General features: G+C 37.8%; 2 protein-coding genes across 3 annotated transcripts; one reads left to right on the forward strand and one right to left on the reverse strand.

The window, feature by feature from the left end:
- Window positions 1-3243: 3243 nt before the first annotated feature.
- Window positions 3244-23682, reverse strand: LOC141397864 (uncharacterized). Of its 2 annotated transcripts, none has more exons than XM_073974681.1 (7): window positions 23456-23682; window positions 23315-23384; window positions 22903-23246; window positions 19484-20590; window positions 18921-19147; window positions 18601-18859; window positions 3244-3255 (listed from the first exon to the last, which is right to left on the reverse strand). In XM_073974681.1, the coding sequence occupies exons 1-6, from the start codon at window positions 23527-23529 to the stop codon at window positions 18624-18626; spliced, it is 2058 nt and encodes a 685-aa protein (XP_073830782.1). In that variant the 5' UTR covers window positions 23530-23682; the 3' UTR covers window positions 3244-3255; window positions 18601-18623. The 2 variants fall into 2 exon arrangements, 1 of the variants encoding a protein (XP_073830782.1); XR_012411541.1 differs by lacking the exon at window positions 3244-3255 and adding an exon at window positions 18087-18147 and having other exon boundaries at window positions 18200-18859.
- Window positions 7126-15482, forward strand: LOC141398323 (uncharacterized). The gene is made up of 5 exons (XM_073975607.1): window positions 7126-8173; window positions 9080-10056; window positions 14410-14535; window positions 14584-14714; window positions 15080-15482. The coding sequence occupies exons 1-5, from the start codon at window positions 7126-7128 to the stop codon at window positions 15480-15482; spliced, it is 2685 nt and encodes an 894-aa protein (XP_073831708.1).
- Window positions 23683-24829: the final 1147 nt, after the last annotated feature.

Raw genomic sequence — 24829 nt, forward strand, 5'->3', positions numbered from 1 at the left:
GGACATGGCTATATCGATGTAAAATTGCACGCTGATCAATAATATATACAGTTTGTGGGGTCTACAATGATTATTTCGAGTAGTTACAAACGGAATGACAAACTTAATATACCCCCCATCTTATGGTGGAGGATATAAAAAGCTGATTGCCAGAGAATTTACCAACCACAGTTTCAGGAAGCTGAAAGAATGTTCCGCTCGCTGCATACCTGCTGGTCGAATAGGCTGGGGATGGGACTAGCTAATGAGCTTTGTCTTACGAACCCTGAAGGCCTACGAGTTAGATAACTTACTCTTGAAGTCAACAGGCTAGCAGGCGGAAAAGGAGGCTAGACCACTTGAAGCAATCCATCATTGGTACAGGATTAAGTTAATTATAGGCAACGGTTAAATCACTCTCGAATACGGCAAAGAATAATGATAGAACGGCTGTTATTTTGAACGGGGTGTCAGTGACAGATCCGAAGCGGTGCTCCTGTTAATTTAACCGACAATTTATAAAGCACCCCAAGTGCCAAGAGCCCTCTCATTTGAGGAGGTACCACCACAATTTACGACGAACGTTGATGAAGACGTCATCCGGAACGCGAAATCATGCAAAGGGTTCGGCCCACACGGAATCTCAATGTTAATTCTTAAGCAAGTGGATGAACCCAAAGAAGATGAGTATTTGAAAAATGTCCTCAATATATCGTTGGTTCTTCCGCTTCTGAACCAAGCCGAGGATGCCAGCAGATGCAAATCGTACAGGCCGACCTTCCTCCGTGAAGGGAAGCAGTTTCCGGGTTGCCCAACATCAACATAAAATTCACAGTCGAGGACTGAACCAAAACAGGCCATGTGACGGAAAAGTCATGGTGGCTTCTGACCTGTCGAAGACATTCGTTACCATCCCAAGCTGTTCGAGGACATATAGACGACTTCTATCCAACTGTGCTTGAAACGTTGGATAATCATATAATTGTGTGGACACCGGTCGTTTATAAAATTTAGAGCTAACAATTAAAAAAGTATCAATCAGCTTTGCCGACAGAGATATACCCTCAGCCTGTGTATATTGAAACAATTTTTTCCCAAAAAAAATGTATTTACGGGGTTTTAAAAGTGTTGGGCGTTTGAACCGACAAAAAAGTTTTGCGGAGGATATACTAAAAGGAATGGATCGACATTGACTATTATGGAAGTGGATCTCCAGCCACTACATATGGTGCCTATGGGGTTTTTACACCCTTCGGGCTGTTTGCTCAAGAAGTATGGACTTGCCCCTGAAAAAAAAACTTTTACCATCGTAATTGAGACAGCGAATGCAAGTTGCTGCAACAAAAATCAAAGTGATTCGATGTCAGGTCTTAAAGTGAACTTATCCGAAATTTTGTGTGGGAGGTACCGGATGGAGTAGACAAATATAATCCATATTTGAACCTGATCTGTATTTGATATATATATGAGGATTTGTAAAGTATGGACCAATTCGGCCACTCCCTTCAAGAGTTACCGCACGAACTTTTTTGAACTTTTGTGGAGGAGGTACCTGAAGGAGTGGACCCATATGGCTTATCTTCAAACTTAAACTATGTTTGGACAAAATATTACTAAGGCAAAATGTTGGACCGAATCGGCAGATCCGTTCTAGAGTTATCTTGCTCTCCAACCACCTCACGCGGTGTCATAGGGGTTTTTTTGCAACTTTCATGCTATTTTCTCAGGAAGTATGGACTTGCCCCTAATGAAACTTGTACCGTCGTATGGGGGGCAGTGAATACAAGTTGCTAGAACAAAAATCAAAGCGATTCGAGAGATGGTCCTAAACTGAACTTTTCCGAAATTTTGTGTGGGAGGTACCCGAAGGAGTGGACCGATTGAGTGCATATTGAAACCTTATCTAAGTCTGGTACACATTTCAGGATGTGCAAAGTATGGACCAAATCGGTTACTCCCTTCAAGAGTTATCGTGCGCACAAATTTTCCGAACATTTAGAACTTTTGTGTGGGAGGTACCGGAAGGAGTGCACCGATATAGCCCATCTTCGAACTTAAACTAAGTTTGGGCAAAATATTACGAAAGTCAAAATTTGAACCGAATCGGTTCATCCAGCCAGCCAGACAGACGGACGAACATTGCTCAATCGACTCAAAATTGTCTGAAACGCATTTCGTCCAAACATACTTGGGGTCTAAAACTATTATTTCGATTAGGCACATTTTGTCCGTATGAAAGTGTATATACCCTGAGGGTATAAAAAGTCTAAGACCCGTAGAGGGAGCGTACTGGAACTGTTTATTCTCCACGTTTCTTCAATTTCGCACCCTCCATACAGTACAGAGATTGGTCCTATCATCGATGACATATGTGATAGGTTAAATATCTACATAATGGCTCTACATAGCTAACTTATTACAGCTCTTCCATCTGAGGAATATAAAAAATATCCTCCGCTAAATCTACAGCCACATTGTTCACCACCTGGACTGCAGAAATGAGGTTCCCTCAAAAGATATTGATCGATGGCGTCCTGATTCCGACCACTAACTACCCCAAGATATTTGGGGTAACAGGATTTGGGGTTCGACAGGATTTTTAAGTTGTTCGTTTGCGAAAAGATCAGAAGTAGGAACAAGGTTATCAAGTCGCTGGCTGGCAAAACTTGAGGTGCTGCAATCCCACGCCAACGAGTTCTTTCGTAGCGGATTGACCCGAAACCATAGTATTTCGGCCAGCAGCGATTTTATGCTGCTAAAACAACAACTAGAGGTGAGAGAAACGTTGATCTCTTATAAAGCACCTAAGTTAGTGCAGCACAATGAAAGAATTTGGAACCTTTCTGAATAATATTAGTAGAACATGCATGAGGAGGTACACCGGGATATTGTAAAGTACCGGCTTAGGTTCTACCCGTCTTGCAGGCATTGGTCCAGCTGAATTCACTCATTTAGCTCTAAATCAACCTTGGAAACTGTCGCAAAAAAAAAATAAACAAACTTATTATCGGCTTTAGAGATTTGAATACAACATACTTGCGTTTTTCGAAAGCATATCCGGTGAAAGTTGTTAGAAAAATCGATCGGGGTGGTTTCGATTTAATCCATAATGAAAAACCTGCATCAAATGTTTATCTCCGCCAGGGACAACAATGTTGGCGCGATGCGGAGGCTTAAAGTCACAATTTTCTTCACTCAATACAACATTTCCAAGTATGACTGGGAATCTACAATTTTGCGTGCTTCTGATTCAAAATTTGTGACAGACAGCGTAAACTAAAATGCAATTCAATTTTTTCATAGGTAGGTATTTGCAAATTTGCAATTGTTATATATGTGATGAATTACATATTTAAAATTTTCAGCATATTTAATTAATTTTTATTATTTATAAGCATATGTGTATAAACTAATTTAATTTTTCATATTTTTTGTCTATATTAAATTTAATTGATATGGGGTTTATATATTTTTTTATTGAAAAAATGAATAAAGAATAAAAAGTGCATAAAAATAGCAAATAAATAAAATAACTTCTAAAAATAAAGTTTTTAATTATTGCTCCGTTTTTTTGATTTTTATATTTTAATTGGAAACATATCTAATTGTAATTTGCCTTAAGTGTTTCAGCCTAAACTATCGAAAAGAAATAAGAAAGGTATGTAACTAAATACTCAAATATCACAGATTTTGGATTTTGTTTTCGATTTTTGTTATTTTGTAAAAAACAAAAGCTAAATAAAAGTTTGTTTTTTTTAGCCAATCTTGTTATTTGTTATGAGAAAAATTTAGAAGACTTTTTGTTTCATTTGTATATTGAACTTTTCATTTGTTATTTTAAATAAAGGAACATTTATGTGTGTGTTTTGGGTTATTTGTTTTTTATTATTATTTAATATAAAATAACCCAACAGAGGCAACAAAAAAATTAAATAAAATCAGTCTGTATTTGTGTAATGTACAGCATAGGGAATTTTCAATATGTATTAAAAACAAAATGAAAGTCATTTCTTCCATTAATTTCAAAATATATAACATTTCAATTATATTTTAAATGTCACATTTAAATTACGTACATAAATCTGAAGGAATTCGTATATAATTTAATTTTCTTCCTAAATTGCTAATCTCTTTATTATTCATCTCATTATTATTACTATGTATTTCGAGAATATCCCCAATAGCTGCTGTACATTAATTTTTGTTTAAGAAAAGTTAAAAAATGTTTAACCTAATTTATATGTAAAAAAAGAAGTCTTAAAACAATGGCACACTTATGTAATAAAATTGATAGCACTATATAGATTATGAGCATTTTAGAAGAAACAAAAATAAACATAAAATACTTTTTACTCGTTATATTCTTATTCGTCTAAGTTATAGCATACTATTTATATGTTTAATAAAAATTATATCCAACTTTAGAGTTGAAATTGCACAAATACTTAGTTTACATTAATGATAATAATTTCATTAAATTGGTTTTAAAAACCTACATTCGAAGTTATGTGAGATTTCTTCAGATATTTTTATTTTAATAAAAACCAATATAAAAAGGATTAACTAAAGGGGGGCTTTATTAAGACCCTACCTCTCTCTCTCTCTCTCTCCACCATAGTTCTTCACGGTGCTCTTGAAGCAATTTAAAATGGAAGGTGCTTACACCTGGGAAGTTTTTGCGGATTCTGAAACTACAATGTTTATAGATGAGAAAAATCAAAAAAGAAAAAAATCGACGGAGCGATTTTTAAATAAATCGCGATTTAAGTTGACATTTTTAGGGATTGTTTAGGTTGTGATGATTTTTCTTAGAAACCGCAAATCCTATCAAAATGGGACTAAAGAAAATGTTGTAGCTATGAAAATTCTCTACAAGATTGGTCTTTATGGTATTCTCGTCGGTTTTACCGTTTTTGAGATATAGAAGTTCAAATTGGGACCATTCAAATTCAATTAAATTGTGTATCGCCCCTTTATAAATCAATGTCATGACTGCAAATTCCCAACTTAAACTTATATATATCTAAAAAACTGTTACAACTTAGGATAAGTTACTTAAGCCAGTCTTGTAGAGAATTTTCACAGCTATAAGATTTTCTCAGGTCCCATATCGATAAGACTTACCGTATTCAAGAAAAAATCGCGAAACCCTAACAAAAAAACCTACAAATGTAAACTGAGCTTCTGTACCTCAAAACTGGTACAGGCTGGGAACAAATGATAAACGTCAATCCTCTAGAGAATTTTCACAGCTACAACATTTTCTTTAGCTCCATTTCGATTGGACTTTAGATTTCTAAGCAAAATCGTGAAAACCTAAAAAGCACCTAAAAATGTGGATTTTGACCGCGATTTATTTAAAAATTCCTACACCGATTTTTTCTTGTTTTTGGATTTTTCTCATCTATGAACACTGCTGTTTTAGAATTCACAAAACCTTTCCCTGTGTAAGCGGTTTTCATCAAAAGTTAGTTAAGGCGCACCCTTCATGACATTGTTTTATAAGGGGACGATACAGCTATGATTTTATGGCCTTCTTTAGGATTATCTTTGATGTTCTATCATATCATAGATTAGTGAATGTATACACCTTTTTCAGATGTAATTCGAAACATTTTAGTTTCGTAACATTTCATTTGCAATTCGAGAATTCTATTTGTAATTCGTAACATTTCATTTGTAATTCGAATTATTACATTTGTAATTCAAAATATTCCATTTGTAATTCGAATTATTCCATTTGTAATTCGAATTATTTCATTTGTAATTCGAATTATTGCATTTGTTATTCGAATTTTTCCATTTGAAATTCGAATTATTCCATTTGTAATTCGAATTATTCTATTTGTAATTCGAATTATTTCATTTGTAATTTGAATTATTTTATTTGAAATTAGACATGAAGTCATTCCAATTACAAATGAAATAATTCGAATTACAAATGGAATAATTCGAATTTCAAATGGAATAAATCGAATTACAAATGGAATATTTCGAATTACAAATTGAATAATTCCAATTACAAATGGAATAATTCAAATTTCATAAGAAATAATTCGAATTATAAATGGAATATTTCAAATTACAAATTGAATAATTCGAATTACAAATGAAATGTTACGAATTACTTACTTACTTAGCTGGCCCATTACAGAACATTTTTTCTATAGGCCGAACTAAGAAAAGATCTCCTATTCTCTCTATTTGTTGCTTCGCTTTCTGGAATACCGCGCCTTTTCATCTCATCATCCACTTGTTTGCGCCATCTATTCCTTAGCCTGCCAATTCTGCGTGCACCGCCAAGCGGTCCGTGTTTATACACCTTTTTAGCGGGGTCATCATCGCTCATTCTTATGATATGGCCTAGCCAACGCAATCGCTGCATCTCGATACGTTTAACAATATTGATGTCGTTGTACAGCAGATACCGCTCGTGGTTCATGTGACGTCGATATTCACCGTCAACGCAGATTGGTCCGTAGATCTTTCGAAGAATTTTTCTCTCAAACACACCAAGCACTGCCATGTGTGCTTGCGCAAGTACCCAGGCTTCGGAGCCATACATCAGCACGGGTAGTATCAGTGTTTTGTAGAGCGTTATTTTTGTTTGACGAGATGTGGCTTTGTTTTTAAACTGCTTACTTAAACCAAAGTAGCATCTGTTGGCCAATACAATTGTTATTTTTATTTCACAACTGATGTCGTTTGTTGTGTTTACGGAGGTGCCGAGTGTTGAATACTTTGAAACACTTTGTTGTCCTTTACTAAACATTCACTTGTTTAAATTACATCAATAACGTTTTGAGTTTTGTATTCTATACGTCAGAAGTTTATGTGTATACTTTTTATGTTTTTCAAGTTAGTTCTAAAATAAAATCTGAATTCAAAACAACGATTGTTGGCCTCGTGGTATTAATTCAATAAGGACATTCAATAGGTTATGGGCCTATTTTGAAAATATTCCACGTTTAAGGATATCGAAAAGGATAAATACGGAATCGGTTAAAGAATATTAAAGGAAACAATAAGGAATCATTTTTCCAAAGGAATTTATAATTCAAGAACTTTCAAGAATATTCCTAAGGATTTTCAAGACTTTTAGAAGGATTTTCAAACAGAAAGGATATTCAAGGATAGAAATTCAACATGGCGGACGCTAAACCAAAATTTTCAAAGCTGAATAATGACAACTACGCTAATTGGAAATTTAAAATGGAGCTTCTCCTACGTAAGCATAATTTATGGAAGCTGGTTATCGAAGGATCTCGTCCGGAACCAAAGCGCGGACAAAATAATGAAATCAGCAACCAGGCTCAGCTTGACGAATGGGACGCTAAGGATGATGAAGCAAGGGGAACCATAGGTTTGCTTGTCATGGATGACCAATTAGGACATATACGGAATATGAAGACTGCCAAGGATACATGGAACGCCCTCAAAGAATATCACGAAAGAAACACGCTTACTAATAAGGTTTACCTAATGAGATCTATTTGCAGTTTAAAGCTTGAAGAAGGGGGCGATGCTGTTGCCCATATAAATGCAATGAATGACCTTTTTACGAAATTGAGAGATGTCGGTGAGGAAGCTTTGTCCGATAAATGGAGCGCGGCAATGCTTCTGAGTAGTTTACCCGAAGGTTATGATACCCTCATAACTTCATTGGAATCTCGCAAGGAGGAAGAAGTCACATTTGCTTTTGTGCAGCAGAGAGTGATTGCAGAATACGAAAGGCGTGTACATTCTGGTAATTGTGGAAATGATGTAGTTATGAAGGCAACATCTAAAACAGAAATTGTGTGCTATTTCTGCAAGAAACCTGGTCATCAGAAGAAAAACTGCATGAAATACAAAAGCTGGAAGAATAAGCAAGGCAGTGCCAAGAATGGAAACAAGATCAATACAGTTGAAGAAATAGGAAATACCGAAAATATGCCGGATGAATTTTTATTTAAATTTGGTAAAAACAAGAAATTTACATGGTTGGTGGATTCAGGAGCAACTCGCCATGCTGTAAGCGACAAGAATTTCTTTAATAATTTGGATGAAAATTACAAGAGTTCGATTGAGTTGGCAAATGGCGATTGTGTGTCTATTAAAGGCATTGGATCAGGTGAAATAAAGACAATAGATGAATTTGGCAATGAACATACATTGAAGGTAAAAGAAGTGCTCTATGCTCCGTCGCTGGTTGGTAACATACTTTCCGTAAGACAACTTACTAAGGACGGGTATGAAATATCTTTTAAGAAAAATAAGTGTTGTATCAATGTTGGAGTTACAAATATCGGATTAGCAGATATTGATGGCGATATGTATATTTTGCGTCAACCGGACATGGTGAATGCGGTATTGCAGCATAATGAGCATTGTATACACCAATGGCACCGAAAACTAGGCCATCGTAATCCGGAGGCCATAAGGAAAATGTTTAAGTGCAATTTAGCGGAAAATCTCAAATTGGTTGAATGTGGAATCAAAGAAGTATGTGAAACATGTGTGAAGGGCAAATTAACAAGACTTCCATTTCCAAAAGAGTCATCAACAAAATCATCAGCTCCTTTGGATTTGATTCACAGTGATGTTTGTGGGCCTATGCAAACAGTCACACCATCTGGAAAGCGGTATGTAGTAACCTTTATTGATGATTATTCTGGGTTTACTGCAATAAGGCTGATATCGCGAAAGTCAGAAGTGGAGCAAACGTTTAAGGATTTTGTGATGTTTTGTCGAACAAGTTTCGGTCGTACTCCTAAGAAAATACGTTCAGACAGAGGAGGCGAATATATTGGAAAAAGTTTTCAAGTTTTCTTGAGGTCTGAAGGAATAGAACATCAACTTACAGCTCCGTATTCTCCTCAACAAAATGGCAAGGCCGAACGGAAAAACAGAACGTTGATGGAAATGGCTAGGTGTCTGTTAATTGAAGCACAATTGCCGAATACCTACTGGGGAGAGGCGATTTCAACGGCCAATTATATTCAGAATCGGGTTTTCACCAGAACAACGAATTTAACACCGTTTGAATTGTGGTATGGTATAAAGCCTAATTTGGAAAATTTTCATATCTTTGGTTCAAAGTGTTATGTCCATATCCCAGACGAGAAAAGGCGAAAGCTTGACATAAAGGCCACTGAAATGATATTTATTGGCTATGATTGTAAATCAAAGGCATTTCGATGTTATAATCCCTCAACTAATAAGGTAACTATTAGTAGAGATGTAATTTTCACAGATATCGTAAAGGGTGAAGCAGATGAAGTATCTGTTTCTTTAAGTTCCAATAAAAAGCAGTTAAATAATCAATTATTGATTGAGGAGGAGAAATCTGATTCAAGTTTCTTGAATGAAAGTGCAATCAATAATTCAAGTGAGAACAGTACACTCTCAGAAACGCCAGAAGGTATCAATAACTCAAGTGCAGACAATACATTCTACGAAACGCCCGTGACACAGCACAATGTGGAGACAGGTGGACATGAAGTAAAGAGTTCATCTAGAGTCAATAAAGGAATACCGCCAAGAAGATTAATAGATGAAATATCAAATGTGGAAACAAATGAAAAGGCTATGAGAACGTCATCCAGATCCAACAAAGGTATAGCACCAAAAAGATTTGTTGATGAAATTTGGTCAGTCAACGAGGTTATGGAACCAAAAACATATAAAGAGGCCATTGAAAGCGAAGAAAAGGTACAGTGGTTACAGGCTATGCAAGAAGAAATTGAGGCGATGAAAAACAATAAGACTTGGGAACTTGCGACACTTCCAGAAGGACGATCGGCTATAGGATGTAAATGGATTTACAAATTGAAACGAAATGAAAATGGTGACATATGTCGTTTCAAAGCTCGGCTAGTGGCTCAAGGTTTCTCCCAAAAGTACGGTGTTGATTACGATGAGGTTTTTGCACCAGTTGCGACTCATACTTCCTTCAGAATTTTGCTGTCTATCGCAGGAAAGGAAAATCTCATTGTTAATCATTTGGATGTCAAGACAGCTTTCTTAAACGGCAAGCTAACCGAAACAATATACATGCAACAACCACCTGGATTCAAAAATGAAAACGAGGAATTGGTATGTTTTCTGAAGAAAAGTATATATGGGTTGAAACAAGCAGCTAGAACTTGGAATTCGGTTTTGCATGAAGTCCTTAAAGAATTGGGTCTTACACAGAGTATGAATGATTTGTGTTTATATTCGGGAATTGTAAAAGGAAAAGTTTGTTACATACTAGTATACGTAGATGATATTATAATTGCGTGTAATACTAATGAACAAGTCAAACTTGTAACATCATTCTTGCAGAGTCGTTTCCCTATTACAAATATGGGCGAAATAAAGCACTATCTAGGAATTGAGGTATCGAAAGATCAATTCGGAAATTTTCAACTTTGTCAGACGAATTATATTGAAAGAGTTGTGGATGAATATGGTCTAAGTAACTCAAAGCCAGCAAGTACCCCAATGGACATAAGTTATGGAAAAGGAGGAGGAAATTCAAAGCTTTTAGAAACAAATACTAAATACCGAAAGCTTATAGGGCATCTTTTATATATATCTGTTAACACAAGACCAGATATTTCGGCAGCCGTAAGTATATTGGCACAAAAGGTTTCTCAGCCTACTTTAGAAGATTGGACTCAATGCAAAAGAGTTTTAAAATATTTGAAAACAACCGCAACTATGAAACTATTACTAAGTAACCAGGAAAAAGAACAAGGTCTCATTGGATACGCGGATGCAAATTGGGCTGAAGAACGCACAGATAGAAAATCAAATAGCGGAAGAATAGTTTTCTACAATGGTGGTACAATTGGATGGTCATGTCAAAAGCAAACTTTAGTTGCATCTTCAACTTGTGAAGCAGAGTATATTTCACTTTCCGAAGCAGCTAAAGAAGTTAAATGGATTAGACAAATATTGGATGATATAGGGCGACCAGTTAATCAACCAACACACATTTTTAATGACAATCAAAGCTGTCTTCGCTTGGTGAATGATGATAAGTTTTCTTTCAAAACAAAACACATGGATACCAAGTATAAATTAACAAAGGATTATGTTAAGAAAGGGATCATTACATGCAGCTACTGTCCTACAGAAGAAATGATTGCTGACATTTTAACAAAACCTTTACCAAAGCCGAAATATGAAACTCTTTGTCAAAAATGCAATTTAAAGTGAATGAGGAGGAGTGTTGAATACTTTGAAACACTTTGTTGTCCTTTACTAAACATTCACTTGTTTAAATTACATCAATAACGTTTTGAGTTTTGTATTCTATACGTCAGAAGTTTATGTGTATACTTTTTATGTTTTTCAAGTTAGTTCTAAAATAAAATCTGAATTCAAAACAACGATTGTTGGCCTCGTGGTATTAATTCAATAAGGATATTCAATACCGAGGTAGACGAAGTCTTTTACTACCTCAATATTATAGGAACCAACTTCCACAGTCGGTCCGAGCTCAATGGACGCATTGCGCATCGACACCATCAACTTGGTCTTTTCACCGTTTACCGCCAGACCCACTTTAGCAGATTCTTCTTCGACCATCATAAAGGTATCAGTTACTTCTTTTACTGATCGGCCTATGATGTCTATATCATCAGCATAAGCAAGTAACATGTGACTATTGGTGTAGATTGTGCCACTTCTTTTGACGTTTGCCTCTCGTAAAACCTTTTCCAGCAGGATGTTAAAGAGATCACACGAAAGGCTGTCTCCTTGTCTGAAACCTCTTTTGGTACCAAACTCTTCGGAGAGGTTCTTTCCTATTTTAACTGAGGACCTCGTGTCAGTTAAAGTCGATCTGCATCTCTTGGGTCTTCTCCAGGATTTGCCGCATGGTAAATATCTGGTCAATGGTGGACTTGCCAGGTCTAAAGCCGCATTGGTATGGTCCAATTATCTCGTTGACCATAGGCTTTAGTCGTTCGCACAATATCCCTGACACGATCTTGTAAGCAATAGGGAGTAGACTTATGCCCCTATAGTTAGAGCATACAGTCTTATCTCCCTTCTTGTGGACGGGGCACAGGATACTCAGGTTCCAATCGTCGCGTACTCGTTCTTCCTGCCAGATGGTGCTAACTAGCTGATGAATACACCTTATCAGCGTGTCGCCTCCGGTTTTGAACAGCTCGGCTGGTAAGCCATCGGCTCCTGCTGCCTTATTATTCTTCCGCCGATTTATTGCTGTCTTTACTTCATCTTGGCTGGGCGGTATACATTCAATACCATCTTCTAGGATTGGGACTGTGGTATCTTCGTCGTCTTCGCTGCTATTGGATACCAACAGTTTTGAAAAATGTTCTTTCCATATCCTGAGTACACTATCTGTATCAGTGACCAAATTACCTTGCTGGTCTCTACAGGAGGATGTGCCTGTACCAAAGCCATCAGTTTGATGCTTGACTCTTTGGTAGAATTTTCGGACTTCATTCTGTCTCCTGTACATCTCGATTTTTTCACACTCCCGCTTTTCTATCTCTCTCTTTTTCCTGCGGAAAAGACGTTTCTCCTCTCTCCTTTTCTCTCTGTATCTCTCTCGTGCGCTACGCGTTGCTACGGATTGTAAAGTAGCCCTATATGCCGCATTTTTCTCTTCGGTGGCAGCACAACACTCCTGATCATACCATGGATTCCTTGGTGGAGGCCTCTGGTATCTAAGTATGGATTTTGCGGCTGTTTGCATGGAGTGGGCAATGTTTTGCCATTGCGCTGATATGTTGTCGGGATGAGGAGTGCTTTGATTAAGCAATTGGGCTAGTTGAGTGGAATATGCTGTGGCTATCTGTTGTGATTGCAGCTTACCGATGTCTAACTTTCGTGTTGTGTCTGTTCGTACTTTGTTTGCTACGTTTAAGCGGGTGCGTACCTTTGCTGCAACAAGGTAGTGGTCCGAATCAATGTTTGCGCCTCGGAACGATCGTACATCCAACACGCTCGATGAATGTCTTCCATCTATCACAACATGATCAATTTGATTTCTTGTTTTCTGATCTGGAGACAGCCAGGTGCCCTTATGAATATCGAGATGATTAAATCTGGTACTGCTAACTACCATGTTTTTTGCTGCTGCAAAGTCTATCAGCCTCATACCATTGTCAGATGTTTCACTGTGGAGACTGAATTTCCCGACTGTTGGGCCAAAGATATTCTCCTTTCCAATTTTGGCATTAAAATCGCCTGGAATAATTTTAATGTCATGGGCAGGGCAACGGAAATGTTACGAATTACAAATAGAATTCTCGAATTGCAATTAAAATAATTCGAATTACATCTGAAGAAGGTAGTATGTACCCAGCAAAATTTATTTGAAGTTGTTCTATGTGAAGTAGTGATTGAATAGCTTTTTTCGGTTGGTCACTGACTCATCCACTACAGGCCGATGTCGGTGAGATGCAACGGATGCCGTGGAAATGGCTCATACGAAACTATTTCCCAGACAATTCCCTCGTAAAGGACTCAAAGAAGTGGGATAAAAGCCAATTTAAGGGTAAGTAAGCGCCGACTTTGGAACGACAATCACAGGGTATCGTTTATAGCGTCATCGAGGGAATGAGAGGAAGCCAAAACTGTGGCTTTAGATCCCAAAAATAAAATAAATTCGCCAAATTATGGGCAAAATTTTGAAAACGTTAGGTATGCCCTAATTATCAAACTTACACGCAATAATATGTACCATTGAAGGACATTTGATACTAAAAATGAATCAAAGTAACCTATTTCTAAAATACATAACGATATATTCACATATTGTGTATGAAAATTACCTTAAAGTAACCTTTACTTATATCGTTCTTAATTATGTGGCCAGGTCGATTTATGACTATTTTAATAAATCGTGGTTTCTTTCGTATAAACGAGGGAGAATTAAAACATGTTTTGGCTTTATTTGAAAGTGCTTACCGTGTAATTTATTTACAAATTTTGTTCCATATAAATATTCAAATATTTGGAACGTAGCAAGTCAAACACTTTTTAATACGATGTCGTTCTTAATTATATGGCCGCCACTGTAGGTAAAAAGAATAGGAGAAATAAAATTACGGTGCTGGGAGTTAATAACCCAGTACCGGCGGCAAGTGTTGGTGAAACCACAAGCCATGTGTCGTCGAAATCAAGCAATTGTGATCCGGCTGTTTTAGGTGTGGATGCCTTGGCACCTACAGCTCTACTTGTTACAAGTGCATCAACTTTAAACCCAAAAATAGATGACGACCCGGCAATTAAATTGGAACACGATTTAGCCAGGACTGGTGAAATCCAGTCTACCACAGACAGAACCGTAGTTATGGACGAGAACGACCTGCATGGGACTCTCAAAACATCCACGACGGTCTAGAGAGGCAGAGTAGGGAACTTCTCGACCAGCTAGACAGGCTTGTCTCGGATGACCATAGTGGGGACATACTCCCGGAGGAATTGCTAAACAATCTAACCCTAACTGATGATGAGCTGAACACCACGGTGATTTCGGCCAAGTATACTCAGGAAGATTGCTGTGGCTCTAACGAAGAGAGTAGGGACCTTGATGCCCAACCGAAGGTAAGTCTGATTCCGACTATTCCTGTCGACAATAAGCTTCAAAGGCAGACGGCAACTGAAACTATGTCCGACGACGGGGAATCTAACGAGACCCCGACAACGGGCAGCGACTCAAAGGTTGCATCTGCCCGAGAAGCATCTGATGCGAAGCACTATGAACGTACCGTACCTTATCGCAAGTTCGTAGGGCGAGATGCGAACATGCATTCCGAGAGGGAGGTGCACCTCATCATGGGTAAGCTGAAATTCATAAGAAAGTTTGAAAGAACTTATCCACGTGAATTTAATCGCAATCTCCAGGTGGAATGGATCTTCCTCCCGGGTAAAGTAGTAGAGCCGGCGAAGCCGAAATCTGTTCCGAAGTCTAACCCGAGCCAAAAGGTACTGGAAAAGACTATTGAGTGCAACCCCAAAACCAACGGACACCCATAAGCGTGATCGACCGGTGAAGGACTTTGCTTCAAAGCCCGATTCTGCTCGTCTTCTGGAGGAACGAATAATGCCCCACAGCATTAACCTGAGAAGCGCATTCGCTCTTCCGAAGGTCCACGGCCTTTACCCAAGAAAACGATGGCTTCTGGCTGGTTGAGCCATCAACCTCGTATGCGGCAGCCGTTGAACGTACAACCAAGGAGAAGCAACTGAGTACAGAGAAGGCATCTACCTGCTCTGGAAAAGATAACTCCAAGGCGCACACGGTCAAGAGCGCAAAAAGCCATACGACAGACCGGCCACAGTGGCGACTGATGAAGTCCTCCAAGTGGCAATCATCGACAGAGCTCTTTGAAATCGGTCTTCGGTCAGCCATCGTATCTGGATCGGAAGATCAGGGGGATCGTCAGTTCGGCAGCGCATTCCTGCGAAAGGGTGTCAAGGTGATTAACTGGCAGGACAGGAAATCGCGAGATTTCCTCGTGCGGACGGTGGATGGCTTTGGCGCACTGTAGGAAGGAGCTGATCTTGCTGCGATCTCCTTATCCGAGATTCCGTCCAGGAAAATTCTTTCAGCCTGCATTCCCCCACTTACTTTGGACAAAGTCCATCGGGTTGGACTGTTATCAGTTTAGCACCCTGTAATGAGGACGTTGGGATGGTTGCAAGAGTGGCGGTTGACCCCCCTGGGGAGGTGTATCTTAGAGAACGTGAGGGAAAACTGAACTTTGCTTCAGGATGGGTTCGGTTTCGACTGAGTCCACCCACGAAACTCAGTAAGAGTAGGGAAGCGGCAAACGCTGTGCATCTTGCAGATTAATCTGCATCACTGCAAAGCCGCCGCCGCTGAAATACTCTTGTCCCTCACCACCTCTGAAGTAGACATTGTCTTAGTCCAGGAGCCTTATATCTATAAGAATATGGTTTCTGGACTAAGCAATGCCAATTTCACCTTGTCCCGAGGGGGGCAAGGTGAGGACTTGTATATTAGGTAAAAAGAGCTTAAATCTAATATTTCTTTCTCATTACAGCAACGGTGATATATGCACGGTCAGGCTGAAGCATATTACGGGGATGGCCACAATACTATCATCCAGACCCACCAAACATAAATGTCCGAAGGATGCTCGATGATGGCTACCTGCAACGTGATCCTGAGATGTGACGCAAACGCTCACCATTTCCAATGGGGTAGTAAAGACACCAACAAAAGGGGTGAGTCTACATTCGATTTTATTTACTCATGTGCTGGGTCGCGCTCTTCGCGTTGTCGTGGAAGATGAACTCCATGGGTCAACTCAATCACCAAACATCGAGTACTTCTTTGTACAGGATTTGATCAGCAATTATGTTCAAAAGCAGCCTTCTGATGCCACCGTTGAACAGTGTTGCCGATTCCATATAAAAGTGGACAAAAATATAAAGCGTTGACCTAGGATGAAGCAATTTTGCACAAGTACTTATGAGGGCACAGGAATGAAAAATGTCAACATTGGTCCATTTCTCTCAAACTTATATCAAGTTTAAAGACAAACTATGCCGCACAACTTCTTCTGACACTTCCCTCACAAAAGTTTAAAATTGTTGCATACGTGCAGTTCAAGGACTGTTCGAGGATTGTAATTTACATTGAAGGTAGTTCATGTGATTTTGATAACAACGATATAATTTTTTCGCGGGCAAGTCCATTTTATTATAAAATCAGCACCATTTCTGGTATATAAACAATATTTTTTCTGAGTTATGTATTTTTAAACTTTTTCAGAAAAAAATGGTTGAAAATTCGATAAACCATCATTAGACATCGGGTCCCAGGGCATTGCAACATCAAAGGAAACGAGGCAGCCGACGAACTAGCACGCTGTGGATCGGAGTCACAAACCATTGAAATCGACTACTCCATCAAGCCACCACTGTGCCATTTCAGGAAAACAATAGAGCAAAAATGTCGGGAGAAATTCTGCCAACAATGGCAAAACACGCCAAACTGCAGCATATCAAGGGCAATCTGGCCAATCCCGTCCAAGTCAAGAACCGCCTCACTGCTCTCAATGAGGAAATCAGACCTCAAACTAGCAGTGGGGATCATCACGGGTCACTGCAGAATAGGATCCATGATGAGCAAATGGGAAGCAGACCACACGGCTGACTACTGCAGGCTATGCAAGGATGAGGAAGAAATAGAAACGATCGAGCACCTTTTATGTCGCTGTCCTATGCTCCTTTCTAGAAGACAACGCACCATGGGTGTGCACACCATCCAAGCTCTTACAGCATTCTGCCAAGCAGAGCCGTCGGATCTATTACACATGGCAAAAGGCCTAAAATGGCTCCAACGTGCTGAGAACAGGACAAGCACTATCCCTACATAGTAGCATTGTCAACCACGTCCGAGCTACAACTTACTTCTATTATCACAACTACAATTTCACTACTTCTATATCTAACCTCCACATCTACACTCTCATCTACAATCTCTTTCTACTCCTATAGTTGCATCAGAAAATCACACCCAATCTGCAGACATCGCCTATACATCACTACATCCCACCCGTCATCACCATCAATACCATCACCACCACACCTGAACTATTGGATTCTACGCATCTACAACCACATCACTCACAAGCTCCGTCTACCCACAACTACTATCACACATCCACATCTCCTTTATATCACAATCACAACTACAATCCGTTTCAACTTTCAGGATGATCACAATGGACCCCAAGGTCTCCGAGTGGAGTGGCTGCTATCACAGCAGCTACGCGTCCTAAAACCTAACCTAACTACCTTATTATATATAATTATATCGTTCCAATGAAAGAAATTCGATGTTATATTGAAAATTATCAATAATACGTACAAAACTCCAACTTCTGTTGTTTAATAAACGAATTATTTGCATTATAATTTTCAAAAATATGCAAAAATCCGATGTCTACCCATCACGGAAAGCCTTTGTCTGATATTTATTAATACGAATCCCATAAGGATGTTGAAGTTTTCTTTATATATAGAATTAACGGCCTATTTCAATAAGACGATTCGAATTCAAATTCGTTCGAATTACTACCATATTTAAAAATATTTTATTCATTTTTGTGAACATTGACAGGAGTTTGATAGTAATTCGAACGAATTTGAATTCGAATCGTCATTCAGAAACAGGCCATAGGTCTACCTACAGAAAGTTCATGCTTCGTAAGACCATACCGAGCTCCAACCAAACCAAAGTTGTGATTTTTCAAAAAATTACTTATTATACCCAGTGTTGGATTCGATGATCTTAAAAAATATCATTACTTCTTGGAATATTTTTGCTAAAATAATCGTCATTTTGGACATATTTACTTTGGACCGCTATCAACATGTTACCATGTATTACAACCTATGGTGGAGAGAGTTTTGCATATAAATTAAATGGAGGAGAGATACTAAATTCTGTGGGATATTAAATTTCCTTATGTTACCGAGCTAAATATGTATGTATGTAGTAATTCTATTTACTGTGGAATGGTTTTTATTAGGGATTTATGGGAGTGTTATGGCATTCAACGTTTTGATCCTTTTTCCATTATTACTATCGTTGGTTTTCGAAACATAAACTTAGCATAGATCTCTAATACTTACCTTGAAAAGAACTTCCTCTCCATTTAATTGCTTAAATTCTCAATGCGATTTGTAGATAGATTAGTGATAAGTGATGAACCATTACCACCAGAAGATATGCCACCAATTACGCCACTTGTTGGGCCAACAACACCTCCAGCATTTCCATCATTCAAATTTGATGTACCCTCACTTTCACTTTTCCATGAGGAAACTTGTATATGAGGTGGTGGAAGATAATTGCGTAAAGTTTGCACAATTTGTATGGTGTCCATCAAGGCTGTAAAATGGATATTTATTTATAAAATTATTGACAAATTTGGTTGGGATCTTAAACTTACTTTTCTGCAAAGATTCACTTTGTTTACCATATGGTTTACACATCGATGGACGTATATAGGTTTTCATACGAGCCATATTACGCATTAATTCCGAAAATACACGAACAATTTTATCCTGACCAACGGGCAAATTGTCACGTGAATTCGTATCTTGATTGTTGGTGGACCAAGCACCGTTGTGTAGAGCCAAAAGATCTTTATTCGACTCCAAAGTTTCCAAATTGGAGCTGAGGACATAAAAAATGTATTTCTTGTTAAGTCGGAAAACAGAAAATATGGTACAAAATATGTCCTTTTTAAGGCATCCACTCGAATTATTATGAAAATCATACCACAGGTGGTCCTTGTGGTGCTGATCACATGGATAATCATTTCAAAAGAGGGAAACTTATATTTCCCGAGATAAGTGTCAATAAAATGTCCAAACTGTGAGACCCATATCTTGGAAACTGTAAACTTCCCCCTAATATAATTTGAATCCTTGAGATAAGTTAAACAGAGCTACCAGGTAAACATTTCACAATGGTCCGAGTGGAGCCCCTAACTTGATTTATCCAACTTACCGCAAAGTTTCAACACTTTTCTGCACCATTTGTTCAACCATATGAGCTGTAGAAGATGAAGTAGTCGATGATGACGACGTGGAAGAAGATGATGATCCGGACGATCCAGTTACCGAGGTGGGCATTACATCATGACGATTGCTGCTGCCGCCATGCATAGCGGCTGTGGTGGGTGATTGCGGTGGTGGTGGTAACTGATGATGTGTACTATGGTGTGTTGGCAAAGGAACACCTTGATTAGGATTACCAGCTGAGAGAGCCATTGCGGCAGCTGATGATAGGACCCTTTGCTTTTCTAGGGCGGATAAATTATTGAATTTTTCAAAACTTTGTTGGGCCAATGCCCGGCTCTGTTGTTGTTGGAGCAAAGCTGCTGTCAACTGTTGTTGCTGCTGTTGGGCAGCAGCAGCGGCGGCGGCTTGCTGCAATGCTGCCTGTTGTTGCTGCTGCTGTTGTTGTTGTTGTTGATGATGTTGTTGTTGCTGTTGATGATGTTGCTGCTGTTGTTGTTGTTGCTGTTTGGCAACAGCAGCCACGGCAGCACTAATTTGTGACAATTGCGATTGTTGCTGCTTTGTCAAGTGCTGGAGTTGCGGTGGAAACAGTGGCGACTTGGCAGATAAATCCACTTCGCCACCACCAGCAGAGCTGCTAGTAGCTGAGCTATTACTTCCTGCCGAACTAGGGCCACTAACAGTACCACCCCCTCCCCCAGCGCCAGGGACATGGCCATGTGGTGGTGGTGGCGGTGGTAGATGGGGTAGATGTTGTAAAAATTCAGGACTAACCCCAGGAAATTGTTGATCCATAAATGGTAGTGATGATATGCCAACGTGGTTTTTATAATAACGACAAGCTGGGCTAGGACAGGATTGTACCACTTCAATAATGAATTCCTTTTCCATGCCAAAATTTTCCCTTCCAATTGTATAGGATTCGAGGACGGCACGAACCGTGGCATCAACACTCAAGTGGAGGCCATGGGGACCTGACATATGTTTCAACATGACAGCATTGGCAAAGTGTTCAAAGGGAAGAACAATTTTGCCATTTTCACGCAACACCAAACGTCCCTGGGAGTCGAGGGTCATGCGATTGGCCAGAACTCTGTAATATAGAAGGAAAACAAAGAAAACGAAATTCAAATAAATAGATTTTTTCCAAGCTATGGTTAAAATTAAACACCTGCATGGATACAACTGAATATATCAGTTCCGACATGTTTCAACATTGAGTGAGTATGGATATGTAGAATGTAGTTTCAGTTACAAGTTGATACTGATATTTTTTCAAACAGGTATGATATGAGTTGGTATAGACAGAAAAAAGGAACATATTTGTTTATATCTGGTTTGTACAAACTGATATAAATGGATATTGGTGTGATACAATAAGTACTTATTGTATGTAGCCCAAACAAAATAGGAATTGAAATAGAAAAATTTTCACAGAGCTGAATTTTGATGGAGATGTACATTTGTCATTAAAATAAGGTCCTAAAATTCTCTGTCGATCCATGCAAAGAATCTTATTCATGGTCAAATGGCTGAAATGTTGTATTAAGCCTTCGTTGGGGGTATAAAACTTTCGACCTGAAATTTGTCGGTATAGGTCTGGGCGTTCATATAGCTCCCATAGAACGATAGCTCCCCATTTTCGACATTTTGAAGGATGTGGCTGTGGTTACAGATTTCTCTATTTTATTGACTTGTCTGAAGAGAATTTTAAACAGAAAAATGTACACATAAACATTTTAGAAGATATTATTGAAATACTTATTGCATACGAAAATACGTAAAATACATAAATTTTGGTATGCAAAAATAATATTTGCATATCCATAATTTATATATTTTGCATATTTTTGCATATGTGATATATTTCGATTAGAAGCCTAAAATTTGCCCAGTCCCAAAATTTGACAAAAATGGGGGTTGCATTAATTTTGCTCTCTACATATCATTGAGTTAATATTAATCGGGGTGCACTCATTGATATTAGAGAAGGCTCCCCTGCCACTACTGGGATGTTTGTGGAACAATTATAATTATAAATTTCTAATAGATATTCTTAAATTGGAAAATTGGCGTTGTTAAGCCCCTTCTGAATTTTGGACAATTGGACAAGCAATACGCTGGGGCTACACGCAATTTGCAAAAACTGGGAGTTTCTCTGTCATGATAACACAAAACTCATTATGTATTATTGCAATTTTCATCAGAGGAATGTTCAGTAGCTATTTTCCATATATAGGCGACATTGCCGGTATATGCCTTCTAGGAATTCAAATATGGACCAAACATAAAATGTTTTTCTTTTTCATACAAATATAGTGGTGAATTTCACACGCTAAATAATATCAGATCATCATCCAAAATTGTAGGCATCTTCTTCGACCTAAACCTATAAGCTATAATTGTGACCTCTTGTGTGCTTATGATTACACTACAAGCAAAAAACTGAATATATTAGGCTGTAACTCTGATATCTGACCGGAAAGTAAATCATAATTGGCATCAATGAAAAGCGCAAGAGTTGGCCTTCCAAATACTATTTACGTGGGCGGTATGTGTCTTCCAGGAATAAAGATATAACTGGTATACTATTTTCTTGTTCCAATTTTCGAGGCGATCGGGCTATTATTGCGACCAAAAGAGCCGCTACAAAATCGGTTAAAAATTTGTTTTTTTTGTCTATTTCACCCGCTAAATTTTTCAAGATCATCACCAACAAAAATAGGGGTCTATTCTGGTCTGAACCCGACCTCCATGCAAAATTCGTGACGATCGGTCCATAATTGCGGCAATTTATAATGGACAGACGGACGGACGGACACACATCTCAAAATCGCTTTATCTCGTCGAGATATGTAGATTGGTATACCACATTGGGGGTCTCCGACGAATATTTCGCGGTGTTACACAGTTTGTTTTCCCAAAACAAACTTTTAATAGCCCTTCCACGAGAAAAACATTCAAATTGGTGACTTCAGTTGTAACTGTTCTTGTCCTTTTCCACAAAAAAATTGGAAAAATTCCATTTTTTATGAAATTTTCCTTAGAAGTTATTCACACAAGCCTATAGTATCTGTTGGTATCTGTAGTATTTGAAAAATATCTGTTGTACAACAGATACTTGAGAACGAAAAAAACAAATAAAGTTCTAACTCGTTCATATACAACACAGAACTATTTCTATCAGTTATGTTATTGTGAGTATACACAAGCCAAACAATATCATAACTGTTACACTCATTCCCACATTTATATCATAATATATCTGTTATGTATATGATATATCTGTTTTGTTGATACAAACAGTTATACCATTGCACGTGTTTAGTTAAAATATACTACAAAATCCTTTTTCCTTCCTTTTTGCAATAACTGAGCCCATCCACTCATGTTATTTGTACTTACTGTAAATATCCTGCACTCGGTAACAAGGCATTATCTTTTAGATCGGAAAAGCACTGTAAAAGTTCTGCACTTGGATTCCAACCTTTGTTTTGCAAATACAATTGCAACAACATATACAATTTCTCTGTCACATAACCTGAACCCGAAATGCCAGGATTGGCCCCCGATGGAATATCCCCATGTCCTCCTCCAACCGAGGTTGATGATGGCGCTGACATACCACCCACTCCTGATGGACCGGCACCTGGAGCTGTACCCGGGCAACCACCTTTAGACAATGCAGCCTTCATGGTTTCCGATAAATCCAGTTTATAGTTTTCCGGGTAGAAATTTTTAACGTGGTCCTGTAACAAACAAATGGAGCAACATGTAAATCACAATCATGACCATTTAACTCCAAAAAAAAACATACCAAATTATTCATTTTCATTAAGAAATCCCTTGATATGCTGTTGTTGTTAGCGTTGCCCCCGGTTTGCGACCTGGCAATTTTAAATTTTTATTATTTTTTTTCAAACTTTTTAGCTAGCTTTAAATATCTTCTATTACTAACGGTTGTTTTCCATATAATGCGGCTAATTCCTTTAGATTTTCACTGCTATAAATCGGCGGATTTGGATTATTCATGAATTATGATTTTCTTATAAGAAAAAGCAATTACACTTTTATACGTGACTGAAAATTTCTTCTAGATTTCAGAGATTGTATTCCTCCTCCTTACAGGATTTTTTTTTTTTTGCGAACGATTTCTTAATGTGTGCGAAAGAGAGAGGGATAGACAACATAAGAAAAGTCACTTTTGACATATTGCAAAAAATCAAAACAAGAAGACAAATTCAAAAGAAATGGAGTAAAATTTGTGTTGCCAGATTTTTTGTGCTGTGTGTGTTGTGGGGAACAATTTTCAATTCAATTCAATTTATTTCCATTTTATAATGCCCAGTCTTTCAACCTTAGGGCTGTATCACAAGCTCTGTTCCTTTACGTGGAAGAATCTTCAAGTTTTACCACTTTTTACTTGAAAAGCGTTCCTTTACTTCAGACACAATACAATTCATATGGGAGCAGTTTACAACTTTTGCTAGTTTTGCCGGTTTTACCACTTTCAAAAGTAAAGGAACAGACCAACAGTTTATACAGTTGGCCATTCAGCCCAAACTAGTTAGCCCTGACTATTTAGTTTGCTGTCAAATACATTATTGTGACATAAAATACAAAGGAAATCAAATCACAATAATGAAAAATCTATTATGTTTGTTGTCAAAAGTTGTTAACAGAACTCTGAATGGCCAACTGTATAAACTGTGGGCTGTATACTACATTTGAGTTTAAAATAACAAATTGCATAACTTAATATAGTAGCTTAAAATTAATAAGGAAAGGCTGTTAAACTACTCCAATCAAAACAGAATACTCATCATAATAAAGGGTAAAAAAAACATATAAATTAGCATCTCCTTACAGAAAACTTTTGATTTAAATGCATGAATTGAAACTACTCCAGCAAGGAGTGGGAGGGATGTTCAACTACTCCAAACAAAACATACAAGGGTTAAGAATTGATTGTATTAAAATAGTAAAATATATAAGTTATATAAAAAAAATCCTATTAAAAAAAAACTTTTGATTGAGTTGTGACTACTCCAGAACAATATTCAATATAAAAAAGGAAAACAGTTAATGGAATTTGAACTACTCCAATAAAAAAATACGTTTTGATATATGAATGTATAAGTTTATCATTGCAATGCAAATATGAGCAATAAAAGGGCAATAACAATATATATAATTGGGCAAAAAAAAAAAAATATATATATATATATATATATATATATATATATATATATATATATATATATATATAATTGGGCAAAACTAAGAGTAATTTGAAATAAAATACTCTAGCATCTTTTCCCGAAATAAAATA

This window comes from Musca autumnalis, unplaced genomic scaffold (assembly GCF_047663935.1).
Source record: "Musca autumnalis isolate F117 unplaced genomic scaffold, ASM4766393v1 scaffold_3, whole genome shotgun sequence".
Classification (NCBI taxonomy): Eukaryota; Metazoa; Arthropoda; class Insecta; order Diptera; family Muscidae; genus Musca; species Musca autumnalis.

Coding starts and splice junctions, on each gene's coding strand:
- LOC141398323 (XM_073975607.1), top strand. CDS start 7,126: ATGGCGGACGCTAAACCAAAATTTTCAAAGCTGAATAATGACAACTAC. Junction 10,057..14,409: donor AAAATGAAAACGAGGAATTG/GTATGTTTTCTG, acceptor ATACTCCCGGAG/GAATTGCTAAACAATCTAAC. Junction 14,536..14,583: donor ACCTTGATGCCCAACCGAAG/GTAAGTCTGATT, acceptor CTTCAAAGGCAG/ACGGCAACTGAAACTATGTC.
- LOC141397864 (XM_073974681.1), bottom strand. CDS start 23,529: ATGAATAATCCAAATCCGCCGATTTATAGCAGTGAAAATCTAAAGGAA. Junction 23,385..23,455: donor GCATTATATGGAAAACAACC/GTTAGTAATAGA, acceptor TAAAATTGCCAG/GTCGCAAACCGGGGGCAACG. Junction 23,247..23,314: donor TAATGAAAATGAATAATTTG/GTATGTTTTTTT, acceptor TGTTTGTTACAG/GACCACGTTAAAAATTTCTA.